The sequence below is a fragment of the Cryptotermes secundus genome, unplaced genomic scaffold (genome assembly GCF_002891405.2).
Source record: "Cryptotermes secundus unplaced genomic scaffold, Csec_1.0 scaffold536, whole genome shotgun sequence".
Classification (NCBI taxonomy): Eukaryota; Metazoa; Arthropoda; class Insecta; order Blattodea; family Kalotermitidae; genus Cryptotermes; species Cryptotermes secundus.
In genome coordinates this window covers 707,523-725,666 of record NW_019732862.1, presented here as the reverse complement: position 1 = coordinate 725,666, position 18,144 = coordinate 707,523, and the positions used below count along the sequence as shown (strand labels likewise).

At 39.7% G+C, this 18,144-nt stretch overlaps 2 protein-coding genes across 3 annotated transcripts in view; one reads left to right on the top strand and one right to left on the bottom strand.

Annotated features, from left to right (window-relative positions):
- LOC111867803 (histone H4 transcription factor-like) overlaps positions 1 to 11,626 on the top strand; it is an 86,569-nt gene extending 74,943 nt beyond the window's left edge. Inside the window, exons 5-6 of the mRNA XM_023857973.2 lie at positions 7,958 to 8,172; positions 11,547 to 11,626. Coding sequence (XP_023713741.1) covers positions 7,958 to 8,172; positions 11,547 to 11,569 — 238 coding nt within the window. The 3' untranslated portion in view covers positions 11,570 to 11,626. The remainder of the gene's footprint in view (positions 1 to 7,957; positions 8,173 to 11,546) is intronic.
- Positions 10,609 to 18,144, bottom strand: part of LOC111867804 — a 26,677-nt gene continuing 19,141 nt past the window's right edge. For both annotated transcript variants that reach the window (XM_023857975.2, XM_023857976.2), the window contains exons 3-4: positions 12,625 to 12,956; positions 10,609 to 11,681 (exon numbers count right to left, since the gene is read on the bottom strand). In XM_023857975.2, the coding sequence (XP_023713743.1) occupies positions 11,564 to 11,681; positions 12,625 to 12,956 (450 nt within the window). In that variant the 3' untranslated portion in view covers positions 10,609 to 11,563. The remainder of the gene's footprint in view (positions 11,682 to 12,624; positions 12,957 to 18,144) is intronic.

The window sequence follows — 18,144 nt, the reverse complement described above, 5'->3', positions numbered from 1 at the left end:
GAGGAGGTTGAGTGAGGTTTCGAAAATTGAGAATCAAAAGGAAGGATGTCCCTGGGTCCTTATGAGATTCTCGTAACCGCTTCGCATCTCCGAACAGGAATAGGGGTGGCATTGATTGATACAGGCGCGCAGGTATCACTCATTGCTAGGGCTGCGTTACATCCCAGATCCAAGCCGAGAAATAATGATTTGTTTAAAATAAGTGGGATTACTGGTAATGCAATGAATATCAGCGGAGAAGTTGATATTGATGTTGAGCCGAGGTCAAGTGGGCCGGAGCCGAGAGATAACTTTGATAAGTTTAAAGGTAATGCAATGAATATCAGCGGGGAAGTTGATATTGATGTTTCCGAGGTCAAGTGGGCCGGAGCCGAGAGATAAGTTTATTAAGTTTAAAGGTAATGCAATGAATATCAGCGGAGAAGTTGATATTGATGTTGAGCCGAGGTCAAATGGGCCGGAGCCGGGAACTAAGTTTAATAAGTTTAAAGGTAATAGAGTGAATATAGACGGAGAAGTCGATATAGATGTTAATGATAATGGTCATCATTTATTTTATGTAGTCGACAAACTGCCTAGACAGATTTAATTTTGGGAGAAGATTGGTTGATGAAGAACCATTTTATTGTTAAAAGAGGAGTTATACCTGCTTTTTTAGAAAAGGTTGTTCGGCTTCCAACAAGAGAAAAGGGTGTTAGGTTTCTAGATAGTCAAGAAATACAAGCCGGTGTTTTTGTAGTCAGATGTCTTACAGAATGTGTTAACGGACAGATGACGTGTCTTATAGTAAACACGACCCATACAGAGCAGGTAATAGAGCGATTTCCTGTTTTGACTAAACCTCCGAGAATAGAGACGGAGCAAGTAAAGAATGTAAAAGATAGAACAAAATTACTAGATGAAAATTTAAGGTTGAGTCATATCCCAGAAGGAAGGGAAGACATTAAAGAAATCTGTCATGAGTTTGTTGACATATTTCGTCTCCCGGGAGATAAGTTGACCGCAACCACAGCAGCACAACATTCCATCCCTACACCCTCCATTCCAGAAGGGAGATGCATTACCCTAAAGAACTGTAGACTAGCAGAGGCACATAGAGACGAAATTAAGAATCAGGTAGCGCAAATGTTAGATGACGGTACCATACAACACATAATTGTGATGGGAGAAACCCTTTCCGAACGTAATGCAAAATTAAAAGAGGTATTTTAGCAATTGAGAAAGTGGAATATTAAAATAGAACCAGACAAATGTGAATTTCTGAAGCCAGAATTAAATTATTTAGGACATGTAATTACGGCTGAAGGTATTAAACCAGACTCAAAGAAAATTTCTAATGTTGTAAATTTTCCTACTCCTAAGAATCAGACAGCTGTTAAATCATTCTTAGGCTTGGCTGGTTACTATAGAAAATTTATTGGTAAGTATCTGACAAATTAATGAAAAGTGTAGCGTTAATATTTGGTATTCCTTCAATGATTTTAACAGACCAAGGAGCAAACTTTTGTTCCGAACATTTTAAACGGTTGTGTAAGCTGCTGAGGATAGAAAAAATAGAAACAGCTGCTTACCACCCACAAAGTAATGGAACACTGGAACGTGCCCACGCGAGCCTAGTTAACGTATCTCAGAAGTTATGTGAGTGAGAAACAGGAATGGGATGAGTTACTTCCATTCGCATGTTTTGCTTGTAACACCACCCCGCATTCCATTACAACTTATACGACTTATGAAGTTTTATTTGGTCATAGATGTAACCTACCAGGAGCGTTACAAAAAGGGCTATCGCCAACATATAATTACGATGTTGTTGTCAGTATGATTAAACGACAAATACAAGAAGCAAGTCAAATTTCGAGGTCAAAATTAGTTAAAGCTAAGTCAGAACAGAGTAAAAATGAAAAGACAAAAGGAACATGTTTTCAAAAGAATGATTTAGTATGGTTATCAACAGCTGACTTCAGACAGTGGCATATAATTTGATGAGCTAGGAACGGTTAATTTATTTCCGATGAAGTGGAAGTTCGTGAGTTATGTAGATTTAGAACCACACAGGGAGCTGTGGCGCCAAACCAAAAAATTTCAGATNCAAGTGATGAAATGACCATTATCAAGACTACAATTAATTCAATTAACAGCACGATCCTGAAGGTGGATCAAAATGAAGAATTGTTAAGAAATGGTATGTTATTGCTTGAAAAGCGTACGGGAGAAGAAATAAGCGAGTTAAAGGTAAAATATGAACAAATAAATTTGATTAATGAGCAGATTAAAATAGTTATAAGAGCTATGGTAGAAAGCCAGCACTCTTTTGAAGTTTTTATAGACGCGTTTGTACACGCAGAGCAAGGTAGCCTCCAGCCACAATTATTAACTATAAGGGCTGTAAAAGGCATTGTTTCAAAACAAACATTGCCTCAGGGTCTTGATTTTCCGACATTTCCTACTTCTGAACTATCACGTATTATAACTATGCATGCGTATGTATATCAACAATATTTAGTATATATCATTGAAATTCCATTATTGCTACCCACCAATTTTTATTTGTACAAAGCTATTCCGTTTCCTATTAAGGATAAAACAACAGACAAATTCATTTTCATAGCTCCCCAAAAAGAATTTATAATTACGGATGCATTAAGAAAGCAATGCGGCAAAATGAATTATGACGAGTTGAGTGTGTGCCTTACGACCAATGAAATTACTTATGTTTGCAAAAATGCTATACTTTTGTTTAACTACGTTCCAGGAGAGGATTGTGAAGCCAGTATGTTGCATCCATCGTCCCAGAAGATCCCAGACTCAGTATGTGAAATAAAGTTGATATCCTTATACCATACTTATTGGATCCCATTACAACTTAGCAACCAATGTCTCTACACTTCTCCTTCCATGGAACGAGTCACAATTTTGTGTGAAGATAATACCCCACACTATGTATATGCCGAAAATAGAGGGAGAATGACCCTCCGATCAAGGTGCAAAGCTTATACTGCGCACGTTACACTATATGCATCCACAAAATTGACAGTGATTAGTAATGTATCGAATGATTTTATACCTGAAGTGAACTGGGGCTTTGACTGTTGTTTTGACGAGCATGAAAAGAAAAAGCTCAATGAAATGAAATTAGATATTCCTTTCAATAATGTCATGTCATCAATAGATGATTTGAGAATAGCAAGTATTAAGGTGGATGATGTTAAACAAATTATAAACAAACAAGAACAAGTAGTTACAATTAATATTTTGCTGGACATTATCCATCATCTTGTCTATTCTAAAAACAGTCTAATTTCTATTAAAAAACACAACGTTTCGGGAACTGGATTCTGTCCCCGTCTTCAGGTAAAACCTACTCAGTTGGGTCCAATAGACAGAGCTAGCCCCTATCTCCGGACAACTATGCCAATTTCCGAAGGGATTCATAAAAGAAGCACAACTTAATCCATCTGTGGGAGCTAAGATATGTTGAAGCTATCATAATTTGAGGCTTAGCACCAGAGAAAGAAATCATACCGGGAGAGAAGCAATACTCCTTGTGGTATACAAGCACAACAAAATCATCTGTGGGAGCTAAGAAATATTGAAGATATCATAATTTGAGGCTTAGCACCAGAGAAATATCGTGAATGAAATCATACCGGAAGAGAAGCAATACTCCTTGTGGTACCAACATATGAAACAAAGAGTTACCCAAACCAACTACACTTGACGTCGCTGTAGTCTCTTGATTTCTGCTGTAATGACAGGGGCCCAGATGGGAGAGATATCCATACTGGGTTGACTGATAGGATGGTCCAGCAGAGACATGTGGGCTGATTCCTTGTATCTTCTATATGTGGTGTTGGGTTCGATCTGCAAAACCTTCGCTTCATTCCAAAGAATTTTGTGATCTTCCTCGTATGCATGTTGGGCCAATTTAGACTTTTCCAGCAAACCCTGTGTCATATTATATTTGTGTTCCTTAATGCGTACTTCTAGGGGTCTGCTAGTTTCACCGATGTAACATCTGCCGCAGTCGCAAGGGATGCTATACACACACTGCTTCGTTTTCTGGGCATCTCTACTGGGTCCAGTTTTCATTAATGTCCCCCGGAGTGTATGTTTCGTTTTGAAGATTGTTCTAAGCTGAAAACGATTCCCGATGCGTCTGAATTTCTCGGCGATACCCTTGACATACGGAATGATTACAGTGCCTCGGTATGTTGTGTCTGAAGAGGGACGATTTCTTGTCGATGGCTTCAATACAGAGTCCACGAATTCTTTAGGATATTCACTGAGCATTAGATCATGTCTTATGTTTCTGATTTCTTTACTAAAATCCTTCTTGTTTTGACATATGACCTTCGCTCTGTTGATCAAACTATGAACAACTCCCCTTTTTACGTGGTGTTGGTGATTGGACTTGAAGTGAAGATAACGACCAGTATGAGTAGGCTTTCGGTACACTTTGGTGGTCAGTTTTGGACCCTGCTTCATAACCAAAACATCCAAGAATGGAAGTGCATTGTTGACTTCAACTTCCATAGTGAATTTGATGGTAGGCCTGATGTTGTTAATATGTTGAAGAAATTTCTGTAGCTCTTCCGGTCCATATGGCCATATCACAAACGTGTCGTCGACATATCTCAGCCATTTTGCAGGCTTGTATTCAGCTGTGTCTATTGCTATTTCTTCGAAATGCTCCATGAATATATTACTGACCACCGGGGATAGTGAGTTTCCCATTGCCATACCTTCCTTTTGCTGGTAGAACGTATCTTCAAACTGGAAGTATGTGGTTTTTAAGCAGATGTCCAGTAGTTCCATCACGTCTTCAACTTGTAGAGGTGAGCGTTCTGGGAAGGAAGAATCCATTCTGAGTCTATCTCTTATGATTTGTAAGACCTCTTCCACTGGTACGTTGGTGAACAGACTAACAACGTCAAAACTTACAAGGCAGTCTTCTTTTTGCAGGTTGATACCCTGTATTGATTTTATAAAGTGTTCAGAATTCTTTACGAAGGAACCTGTGTTTCCAGATAGAGGACTGAGGATCTGATGGAGGAATTCGGCTAATGCATAACAAGGAGAATCAATAGAACTAATTATTGGTCTGAGTGGGATACCAGGCTTGTGAATTTTGGGGAGTCCGTAAAGATGAGGGGGTTTACTATGATAAGGGGTCAATTTTCTCTTCAGTGCAGTAGGAAGGATAGTTTTATGTTTAGTAAGGAGTGTCCGTATTTTTCTCTCAATTTGAGCTGTAGGATCCTTACGTAAAATTTCATATACACTTGCATCTAGGAGGCTGGCTATCTTCTCCTTGTAAGTAGACTCGTTCAAAACCACCGTACAGTTTCCCTTGTCAGCCTGTAGAATTCGTATATGTCTATTATTTTTTAAGGATTTTAAAGCCATGGATTCCCTCCTCGTCATATTAGATGAAAAAGTTTTTGCTTTCTCTAACATACACCGGATCCGCCAACTGAACTCCATACCCATGGCGGGGGGAAGTTTGGATCTTGCAGATTCTGCCGCACATGCCATGTCAAGATTAGATATTCTGTTGGTTATTGCAAAATTCAGCCCTTTCTTGAGAATTGATTCCTCAGATTCTGTAAGAACATGGTCGGACAAGTTTATGACAAACTTCTCGGACCCCTGAGTGGTTTCCGGTGTCCTGGTGGACTGATGGTGATTTTTTAGAGCTGAGAATTTTCGAATCTGGATCTCCTTCAGCCTCAGAAAATGATGTTTGTATGAGCTTTCTACTGCAGCCAGGATGCGGAGTTGGTCTGAATTATTTGTTGATTTCCGAAAAAATGATTCTAGGTCGTTAATTTGTTTGTTGAGAGCGGCTTTCCTAAACCGGTGGAACTGAATCCTATCTCTTAATAAGGCTTTGCTGGCCCGTAAAGTTATATTGAAAGAGCGATGACTGTGGTATGGAGCTTTCAACACGAGGCCCTTGGGAACTATGTCATGAAGCTTGCATTTCATAAGAAAAGTGAGATGGTTGGAAGTCTTAGCCAACTGGATCTTGAGTCGTTCAAGTTTTCTAAAATTAGGATATATACCAGGTCCATACTGGTTATGCAAATAAGATCTAAAAGTTTGTGATGATGGTAAATTGTTACAATTAATATTTTGCTCCCATCTGGGCCCCTGTCATTACAGCAGAAATCAAGAGACTACAGCGACGTCAAGTGTAGTTGGTTTGGGTAACTATTTGTTTCATATGTTGGTACCACAAGGAGTATTGCTTCTCTTCCGGTATGATTTCATTCACGATATTTCTCTGGTGCTAAGCCTCAAATTATGATATCTTCAATATTTCTTAGCTCCCACAGATAATTTTGCTGTGCTTGTATACCACAAGGAGTATTGCTTCTCTCCCGGTATGATTTCTTTCTCTGGTGCTAAGCCTCAAATTATGATAGCTTCAATATCGCTTAGCTCTCACAGATGGATTAAGTTGTGCTCCTTTTATGAATCCCTTCGGAAATTGGCATAGTTGTCCGGAGATAGGGGCTAGCTCTGTCTATTGGACCCAACTGAGTAGGTTTTACCTGAAGACGGGGACAGAATCCAGTTCCCGAAACGTTGTGTTTTTTAATAGAAATTAGACTGTTTTTAGAATAGACAAGATGATGGATAATGTCCAGCAAAATATTAATTGTAAGAATTTACCATCATCACAAACTTTTAGATCTTAAAGAACAAGTAGATTATTCCAAATATTACAAACACGTTGTAACTGGTGGAATTTCAATTGGAACTATGGTATTTGTTATGGTTAGTGTATATTTATGTTGCTATTGTTGTAAAGGTTGTTGGGAAGGCTTTTTCTGGTGTTGGAGAAAACTAAATCCGAAAGGTGCATACGATGATTGCGTGAATGGATGTAAAAAGATTACAAATTCATTTAATAACCCTCACCATAATACAATCATCGCACCCAATGTGCATACATTAAAGATTCAGGATTAAGATTAATTAACTCATGCACTAACTCAATCCTTAATTGAGTTAGACAAGATTGGGATACATAAGCATGAGACTTTTGAGAAATTGCCTTCCGCACCAACTAGTGATGAGGACATAGAAAGTTTCATAGCTGAAGTCCAAATGGAACGATATAGTCCACCTGTGGCACAAAGATTAAGAAAAAAAATGCACAAACCAGACCCAGGGAGTAACCCATTGTTTGAATATAGAATGAAGTAAAATATTTGCTGTAATTGATCTACATCAAACTTTTTTGGTGAGGGGGGTGTCATAAGGAACAGGGCCCTCTGTTATTTTAGGGTGTCAACATTCATCAGCCGGCGAGCGCTCTGAGATTATCGCTAGCTGTCATAGCTGTTCATTAGCCACGAACTCTTAACATGCCACAGGATAACTTGTTAGTATTGGGTTCGTGGCAGAGTAAAGAGACACACTGCTATAAACCTGACAACCCTTCGACAGTATAAACAAAGCGTTAGTGAGCAGTACTCACTAATTGAGAGGGAGATAGATGTTATTAGTTTTATGCTTATGACTGGGCCAATGCTGTATGTTACTTTGAATATAACCTTCCTGAGGACAGTCAACAGCAAAATTAGCAAAATCTTGTTTGTTACTATGGACAGTGAAGATGAATCCTATTACATAGACAAAATTTAATTTTTTAAACTTTCCGAAGAACATATAACAGTGCTAAAATCGACGTTAGGATCTATGAATACGACATTACAGGGCGTATATGCGAACGAGAAGATATTATCAAAGGGCTGGAAAACCACAAATTTTCGAAGACTAGATCTGTCTGCGTCCTCAAGTGGATGGGGCAGGATGGACCTACTCAGTTGGACCCGTTAAAAAGAGCTAGTCTCAATCACTGGACCTTGTCATATATATATGTATATATATATATATATACCAGACGATGGACGGAGTCCAAAATAAGCCTAATATTTCTGTACAGTAACAAGTCAGCTTTTGAAAGAGAGACGGCGTTAAACCCAGCTACTTCGAGCAGCAAGCCAACTACCCAAAACATGTGGGACAGCAAGCAAACTACCCACAACGTGTGGAGCAGCAAGCCAACTACCCACAGCGTGTGGGACAGCAAGCAACTACCCACAACGTGTGGAGCAGCAAGCCATCTACCCACAGCGTGTGGGACAACTTGGGCTACAGGTAATGTATAAAGAAAAGTGTAAATCTTCCATAAGGTCATCTCACCGGAAGGTCTACCATTATGTAATAAAGTGGCATAAAACGTGTGATTGATCAAGGAATCAAATCAGTGCTCAGTTAAGTTATGAGAGAGCATGAACTTTTCCTTCATAAAATGTTTTGAGCAGCTTTTCTGTCTGCTGGTTCCAGCTAAGTAAATTAAGAAGGGACAATGACATATACTTAGGTTTGAGTTTGGTGTGGTTTTGGAATTTATTGTAGTATTTTCTATAAGTGTAAAACAGAGATTAACGGCCTTGTGGATCCGTTGCGCTGACCACGTGACACCCCCTACCCACAAGAGTTGGCACAAACTTCGCCGATAAGCGGCAGTCGCTCTGTCGGTATAGTTCGATTGCGGGCTACAGGTCACGGAGTTATTTCAGCCTGACAGAAAAGAGGGACTAATCTGGTATACAGATGGTTCCAAGACACATAGAGGCACTGGAGCTGGTGTGTACTGCCATGGTACGAGGCGGAAACTTAGTTTCAGCCTTGAGCGGTACACGACAGTATTCCAGGCAGAAGTATATGCCATTAAAGCATGTATTATGGAGAATCTAGATAGGAACTATAGAAACAGGAACATCTACATTCTATCTTACAGCCAAGCAGCACTTAAAGCTCTTGACAAACACCAGATCAACTCAAAATTGGTCTGGGATTGCCACGAAACCCTAATGGAACTGGCCAAACGTAACAGGGTACAACTGATATGGGTGCCGGGGCATGAGGATATTGCTGGAAATCAAGCAACAGACCAATTAGCTAAAATTGGAGCTGAACATCCGTTCATAGGACCTGAACCAGCCTGTGGCATCTCTCTAGGAGTTGCCAAACAGACAATCAGGGACTGGACTAACTTGAAACACAAGGAATACTGGGAATCCTTAACTGGACTCAGGCAAGCAAAGTGACTCATACGGGGACCTTCTGCTAAAAGAGCGAAGGAACTGTTGAAGCTCAACAGGAACCAGCTACGATGGGTGGTAGGACTACTTACAGGAGACTGTCATCTCAAAGGACACCTGTTCAAACTGGGACTAAGTGATAGCCCCACTTGTGAGAGGTGTCAGAAAATGAAACAGCCACACATGTTCTGTGTGAATGTGAGGCTTTAGCTTCTTAAAGACTATGTCACTTGGGTCAGTACTTTATGGAACCAAGTGACTATTTCGACACCCACACGTCCAAAATCTTGCGCTTCATCCGAAGCGTTGGGTTGCTGAGGGAATAATTAAAAAGGGGAAGCACAATGGACCACTGAGGTCTAAGTGCAAGGGCCGAGTAGGCCTACCCCTTCATACATATATATTTCGTATACGCGAAAAATATCGCCCAGTTGGAGGCGAACAGTTCGTATCACTTCTTTAAGGGTTAATTATCTACATTTCAGGCCAATAAATTATAACATTTGCCACGTTTACATTGTTTGCTGTTAAACACTTGAATGTGAAACGCGATATAGGTAAGAAAAGGTAAAGCTATCCTCTAACAGGCCGCGGAGGCCCATAGGGTTGTGAGACGTCGAGTCTCCCAGATTTTCTAGTCGGCTCACGCATGGCGCCCAGGAACACTCCTGGTACTCATTTCTGTTAGAGGTTGAGTCAATACTAGGCCGCCACAGTGAAGCTGGAAGGTTTTAAGTCAACTGAAAAATCCAATGATCTCAACGGGAATTGAACCGCAACCTTCCGGCTTGTCGCATACGGAACACAGTAAATTTCAGGTGTACAAAATAGGTAAAATTTAATAGAATTTGCGTGGAACCAGCAGCAGAGTACGTAAACATAAAATGCTAATTGAAGTTTTACTAGTTTCACTTCAATCTATCTGCAACTATCTGGCTCTCCCAAAGGCATTCTGCATTAACACTTGTTGTCTATATTATTATTCAGACCTGAATGTCCTGACTTCGGCCAAGGAATTGGCGAGGTTTATTGTACATCAACAGACTACCCAGACAGTATTATAATGCAGTAACCATGCATAGTTAGCTGAAGGTGACCTTGTAGGCTACATATTATTTCACTCACTTCCAAGTCTGAGGGCATGTGATATATAAATCCTGTACGGGGTAGCGTAGTTGGTTGAGGCACTATGCTACAAGCCTGAAGGTCCAAATAGTTCATTGGATTTTTTCAATTTACCCAATCTTTCCAGCCGCACTATGGCCCTAGGGTCGACTCAGCCTCTAACAGAAATAAGTGTCAGGAATATTCCTAGGAGTAAAGAGCGGCCGGCGCGTAAGGCTGACAAATTTACCGCCATCTATCAGCCGATCGTCTAGAAAATGTGGGAGCCTCAGCATCTCTCAACCCTATGGGCTTCCACGGCCTGTTACAGGAACAACTTTACTTATTTTGTTACCACCCTATGATTCAGTATGATAATGCAGAAAAATGCAACATGAACTTAAATAATGTACATCTTAAAATGAGAACGTAATATACGTACTACAGTATAGTACTTAAATTTTCTACAAATACTTCAACCAATCCATAGTCCAATACAGTGCTTAAATTGAAACATTACTTTCAAGTCTGAAGGCATGTAATACCTTTACCATCCTAGTATGCAGTAGGATAATGCAGAAGAAACTAAAATGAATTGAGATAATATATGGACCATTCCAAATTAGTGTCACAGAGGGCTTCTTGGCCTATAATTTTCAAACCTTGCGTGCCACAAAATGCGTGTATGTTGCAAGTTCTATGCTGCACCATTTAGTCTACAAGCAAAACCTTTTGAGTTACACTTTCATATTCTATCAACAGTTCTATTTCATTATTTAGTGTTTTATTTTTACAGGCCAAGGAAACCCCGACAATAATTGAGAATTACAGAGATGGGAAATACAAGTAGAAGACACCAACGTCCATTTCTAATTCTGAGAGAATTATAAGTGAAAAGAATATACAAATATTACTTTTAGTACAGTATCCAGAAAATCAGTGTGTTTAACAGACTGCAGGATGTCTTTGTTTGATCACCGAAATAAATCTCTTCTTAATACACGTAGTTTTATGCATCCATTTCATATAGCCAAACAACTGAGAAAATATCCATTCATTTTATAAATTACTACACCTGTGATATGAATGTTCCACTTTACAAGGTCCTTTGGGTTTGTGGTGTTTAATTTATTTCTTCAGATTCATGACTCAGAATTAAAACATTTACTTCAGAGACAACTGTACACAAACTACATTAAATTGAGTTTGTCATATATGTGAAGTCTCCAACTTAAAAATAGGAAATACAGCTTATATTAGTTTCGACTATATCATCACAGTGCAGTTCTGGTAATGTGGTACTAAAGTTCTTTGTTGCAGATTTCCTTCTTTTGATGCTATGAGTTGCTGGAACAGGCATAGCGTGCATCACATTTTTCACCGTTTGCACCGTAGTCCACTGCTTCTTGTAGTTTTGTTATAATTGCCTCATACTTGGGGTTGTATTTCACCACACTGCATGTCAGTAAACATAAAACTATGTTTATTTTCCAGTTATGTGAAATAGTTACTGTACATAGTAAATACAAACAATATGTAATTTACAAAATATGAGACATTAGAATGTTCAGCACACCTGTGTTTTTCAATTGAGAACAGAAAAGAAGAGTGAAAATGTATGTCAGAGGAAATAGTAAAAAACATGACATTATCTACAAATAGGGGCATGCGGTTGGTTTAGGCACTATGTTACAACCCGGAAGGTCGCAGGATCGAATCCCGATGAGGTGGATATTTTAATTTACCTAATCCTTCCAGCCGCACTATGGCCATAGGGTCGACCCAGCCTCTAACAGAAATGAGTACCAAGAATATTCTTTGGGGTAAAGGGCGGCCGGCGCGTAAGGCTGACAACCTTAATGCTATCTATGAGCCGATTGTTTAGAAAGTGTGGGAATCTCAACATCTTACAACCCTAAGGGCCTCCACGGCCTGTTACAGGATTATCTTAAGTTAGTTTCCTTTTTATGTAAAAATAAGCAAAAATATAGCAAGAAGAAAAATTCAAACAACTCAGCCCTTAAAAAGTACTGTTCACATGACACATCACATATTATAAATGGAATATAATTTTTATACAGATGCGTTCTGTTGTCTAAAGTAAGGCGATTTGAGACCATAACATCGCGTCCTATTTCCTTCATAATCCATTTTAATATTATTCTCTCATCTACAGTTATGTCTCCCAATCAATATATCTCATTTCATTTTGTGTCAGAAATTACGTATTCATTTCTCATCGCGTGCTATCCCCCAGAAGTTTCATCTCCGTTGCCTTGGCCACTGCTATAAGAATTTCTCATTACGCCATTTTCTCCAGCCGTCTTATCTCGACAAACATCAGTAAGATAAAATTAGAATAATCTACAATTTCAAAGAAGCAAAACAGTGTACTCACTTGTTGAAGATCCTTGCTCCCTTGATTAACATTTTGGCTGCTGTAATATATTCAAGGGCCTTCTTTGGTTCCTCGCAGGCCACCCGATGCAGACAGTCATATTCATTGTTTGCATCGCCCATGAGATATGTGAGCAGGAGAAGGAGTTCTGATTCTGTTATAAATGGGTTAGCCCGTTGGTCTGGAGTCAAGTTTTCCTCATCAGTGCTACGGCCATATCCAGTAGAACCTCCTCCGTTCTTCAAGAATCCAAAAGAAAACAAGCCTGCTCCAAACAGCAGGGCTTTTAGAACCAGTAAGATAAACAGATTGGTCAAGTTGAGGCTCAGAACCTAAAATTAATTGAAAGACGAAATTAATTTTTTTATATTCACTGGCAGACTATTTTTTTGCGAGAAGAATGTCGATAACATTGGACTATTGCGCCACAAAATTAGTGGCAAGTGAAGGCAGTGTGGAAAACTTTCAAGCTTATATGTCATATATCGACAGGTATAGAGCGTGGAACATTGACGAAAGAGAATTTTGAAATTTTAATTTAATTTCATGGCGACGAAAGAGACCTGCGTGGAAGAACTGAATGATTGATTAAGAAAGTCAGTGAACGACGGAAGAATAATAGAAAACTGTGAGAGTTTAATGGAGGATTAAGTTAGTATAACGTTCCAGAAATAATCGTGCTTAACATTTAACCTGATATTAGAAATACATATTGTTGTGTTAAATTAGTCGTGTGATTCGTACCTCCCGAAGTGCGCTCCTCATCCAGGTCACCGAAGCAACCAGTATCTCGTAGCTACTTATAACAGTTGTGGCATACATACGGACGAGAGAACCCCGGGGCCTCGTGTCTTTCGGACCGCTGCAGTATTGCATCATGTAAACTTGTAAAGCAAGTGTATTGGCACTTGTGTTATACACTGTATATAGTGTATACTGCAACATATAATGGTTTGTTTTTTATATCTATTAGTTAATATTGTTATTATGCCGAAGTCGTAGATCTGTTCTTTCTTTTAAAACCCTTGAAACCTAACTTCAACAAAGGTAAATAATTTGTGATCGTAGGTGAATAAGTTCCACTGCATAAAGGAGTGGGGTAATGTATATATAGCAACAAGAAATCTCATTTTTTCACTGACAGATACTGTCAGCATCACGCTCCGCCCGCTTTGCACGTAGGAAAATATTTCTCACTGTCCATTATATAGGATGCTGAATGGGCGCTTGAAATGATTTGGAAGTGACGACCTTAGTAAGTAATTGTGTTTCCTTATTCCAGCACTGGCTTCGCTTCTGTGAACATCTAGAAGCACCAGTTTTCTGAAATAACCTCGCCGTCATTGATTATCAAGAGAATTTTATGAGTCATGCCTACTTTGAAAGGTGATAATTTGTCGAGAAATATGAGTATGTCCATGCAAGCCGAAACATAGTTAACTGACTATAGCTAGAATCATCAGAACTGTTAGAAAACCTCGTGAGGATGTGGGTGGAGAAGGGCCGGCCATACGTCTGTCCCTCTACTATTGCATTAAAAGACAACATTCAATTCGCCACGAGGCAAGTATTGTGACTGGTGAATCTGTCAGGCACCTCTCTCAAGAATGGCATTTTTAAGTTAGAAGACAGTAGCCACAGGTAAGTGGTAAATATTTCAGCTGTGATCATACACATGCAACCAATGGGAGTGAAACGCTGTTGCTTTGACGTCACCCGTACTTAAAATAATTAGAAGCATTGTAATTATAGTGGGCACACTGTGCAGGGTTATGTAACTGTAACACTTGAAAGGTGTCCGATTCGATCTGCTTTCCTCACTGAGGTTTTCCCTGCTGGAATAGTGCCTTGGAATAGGCTACACTATAACCTCTCAAAATACTCGCTTGCCCATTGCTGATAATTATCTGACTATGTACTCCTATTCTGCTGCAAAGTTTCCTCTAAGATGAGGACGTGAGCTTGCACTCCCGAGAACTAATCTCAGTCTAAAGCGACTTTTGCCACCTATATAATGTCTCTCACGGATCTTTCTAGAAAATTGCTTTCCCCCCACTCCGGTTTGCTTAAGCCTACCTAATTGCTTCTCAGAAGACACTATGGCTTGCACATCCCCGGCTTGGAGGGAACGCTGATCTTGTAGTTAAAAATTGTTTTGAACATATAAAATCCAACTACATATACAACTCTTTGGTATATCATTGGATTAGGTGTGCATCTATAAGATAAATATTTGGGGGGGGGCGGGTTCTGCATGCGTAACTCGAAGATCGCTAGGACTTTACATACAAGAAATTAACGTTCCTGACTGAAACCTTCTGCTACTATGAACAGACCTGTTTTTGTGCCACAGAATTCTTCCATGAAGTGGGTTACGAGCAAATTTCCAACTAGAGTTTCATGATCGGCAGTTCACGGATAAATTTATGGTACTGTCTAAATTCTATTTATGGGTGCGTATAAAGTATTATAGTCTATAGACACCACAACTAGAAATATTACTAGTTTTCTAGCATAAATGGACAATTGTTTTCCATTGCCTTTTAGCTACTAAATGCTTTGTATTGAACAGAGCTACATTTTATCTTCCCCTTTTGCTTGACTGATGGTGTGACCGACCGAGTGATTGGAAAGAAGACACTGATTAGTATGGTTCGTCGCTGTATTTCTCAGGAATAATGGCGTGAAGCCATTTTACTGCCCCTCCCGGATCTTGCGTAGATAGGTTTTGTTGATTTTATGTCCCTTCGTGAATAAATTAACGGTTGGATGATATCCTATTTCTTTACCGATGTGAACACGATGCACAGAAAGTACAAGCCTATAATCTCCTTGAAACATCACCTAGAAAAATTTGATGATAACATGCAAATGGATCTGGCATAAGAACAGAAAGTATTTACTGAACGTGTGTAACTTGGGAGTAGATTTTAAAAAGCCTAAAATTACAAAGTAAATTAACAGCTTTAAGTAGAAAGAATTCTGGGGAAATGAGGAAATTTTTACATAGATGATCTGCTTAGTTTCATACCTTAAATAGCCCCTTGCTGTGATTCTGCTAACTGGTGTAGAATAACATATTCACTAGTCCGCGAAATAAGTGAATAGACGCGACCTGATGGCGACGAGAGGGTTCGGAACCTGTCCTAGCACGGATCGCTCATTTCACTCTTTTATCTTTATAAACAAACAACGTTTACAGCATTAATTTTACATGAACCAAAACTATTCCTCTTTACATTTTACATTTTACAGCTAAGAGTGTACTACTTAAGAAAGAAGATTTGGTTAAAAACATATTAAAGTGTATTTGATTTACTAATATTCTTCGTCTATATTACTTCCTTAAGAAATGAAAGTAGGTTTTCGAGACTGTCATCCTATCCGTGTTTGCGGTTAACCAACTGGCCGATCTCGAATGCTGCCAGGAAAGTGATTACAATTTACTACAGCCAGCAAGAACAACATGGAGGACACGCTAATTGTGGAGTGGGAACGAGGCTGGTATGATAACAGTCCTTCAAGCAATATGCAACATTTCTTAACGTAATTTTTTTTTTCATTTTGTAAAACAAAATGATGGCTGAATAAAATCTCACTATGAAATATCACATACCACTGCAGTTTATTTGTATTCGAAGGCATACCGTCCGTAACCTCTAAGGCAAAATAATGCTCTTTGAAGGACGGAATTCGAAGTTAGTGTATTTCGCTGGGCTAAAAACAGATGAGGGTACAGTGTCATTGTGAAAACGAATACAGTAAAACTTGGTTATAGCAACATCGGTTTCTGCGACACCTTGTCTATTTTTTTTATTTATCATTTATTAGCAATCTGAATTTACATTCTATGAGCTAATTTGCTGTCATGTACAATAATTATTCTATTGTACGAAGTTGGCTTGAAGAGCTGTAATCCATCGATTACACCTCAGTTTTCCTGGAGATCGTTTGGCCAAGTTCGTCTTAGTCTTCTGTATTGTGTAGGTTGAAGGAGAGCTTCTATTGCGTTGTTGGGGTGAGACTCCAGTTTCTGATAATGTTTTTGGATTCTGTCTGTGATTACGGTTCTTACATATGGGATCTTGAGGTCAGTGTGAAGAGTTTGATTTGACACGTACCAAGGTGCGTCAACTATGGCTCTAAGTATTTTGGATTGACTTCGCTGGATGATTTCTATGTTGGACCTGCTGGCGCATCCCCAGAGCTCAATGCCGTCTGTCCATATGGGTTTAATTATTGTTTTGTAGATCACCAGTTTATTATCTACTGTTAGGTAAGATTTCCGACCTATTAACAAATTTATTTCCTTGAACTTAATTTCGATTTGTTTTCTCTTCTTCGCTATATGGTGTTTCCAGTTTAATGTTGAGTCCAGGTGTAGTCCTAAGTAACCTTGTCTATTGTGTCAAATATTTAATGATACGAACTGATTCCTCATGAAGCAGCTGTTTTTATACCTTGCTTAGTACGACATGCACAAATGCATCAACCTCGTATGTAACGTCATTTTCATCCCTGAATTTCTCTGTATCGTGGGAAAGTTCGATGTGTCTGCCCACCCTCACTTTCTCTACTTGCTGATGTGACTGCCCTGGAAGAATACGACCGCGGGCTGCAAGAGGAGCGTGGGATTTATGCGAAAACAAGGGTGTGGGGTGGGACTGCGTGAATAGTGCAAGAGGACGCGGCAGGTTGTGAACGTAATTTAGAAAGTGTGTATTGGGCAAGTAACAGGAAACAGATGAAGATAACTGATTACTGTACTCGTATCTAGGTACAGTAAGGCACAACAATTGATGTAATCTACTGTAATTTGGTGAGTAGGCCTACCTTTAATATACAGTACAGTATTAGTGCGGTGTGTATTGTCAGTGAAAAGCGCTGTAATATTGTGACATGTTGACCCCTGCCCCCCCCAGCGGCACGTGGCGTGAACGTAACGCTCGCGTTACTACGGTAATAGGCGAGTTCCCGCCCCGCCCCTCCCCTCCGCGGTGACGTCACCGAGGGATATCGCAGTCGCTAGGCAACGCGAATCAACAGCGGCGACGTTACGATAGTAACAGCGGTGACCTCCGCTAGCGTTACATAGCAACAGAGCGCCAGGCAAAAGGGTGCCTATTACGTGGCCGTTTTCCCGTATTGTCCGATCGAGGCTACATAGGGAGAAGCGAAGGCTATTCACAGCCAGTTCTAGTGTGGCTACCGCAGAGTTGTACTGAGTCAGTCAGCGAGTCCTGGACCTATCGTCGAGTTAGCCAGCAACCAGTCAGTTGTATTGTGGCATTTGGAGTGTAGTAATTGTGATACTGCAGGTAGCATTAATCGTCAGATTGTAATTTGGGTGATTGTATGAGCGAATGTGAAATAAAACTCGCTACATCAAATACAACGAGAAGTTATTTGTCGCGATATAAGCCCGATACGCCACAACTGGTGTCAGAAGTGGGATCGGTAACGAAACACGTTACACTGGTGTCAGAAGTGTTACGAACTTAAACACGCCACAAATTGAAT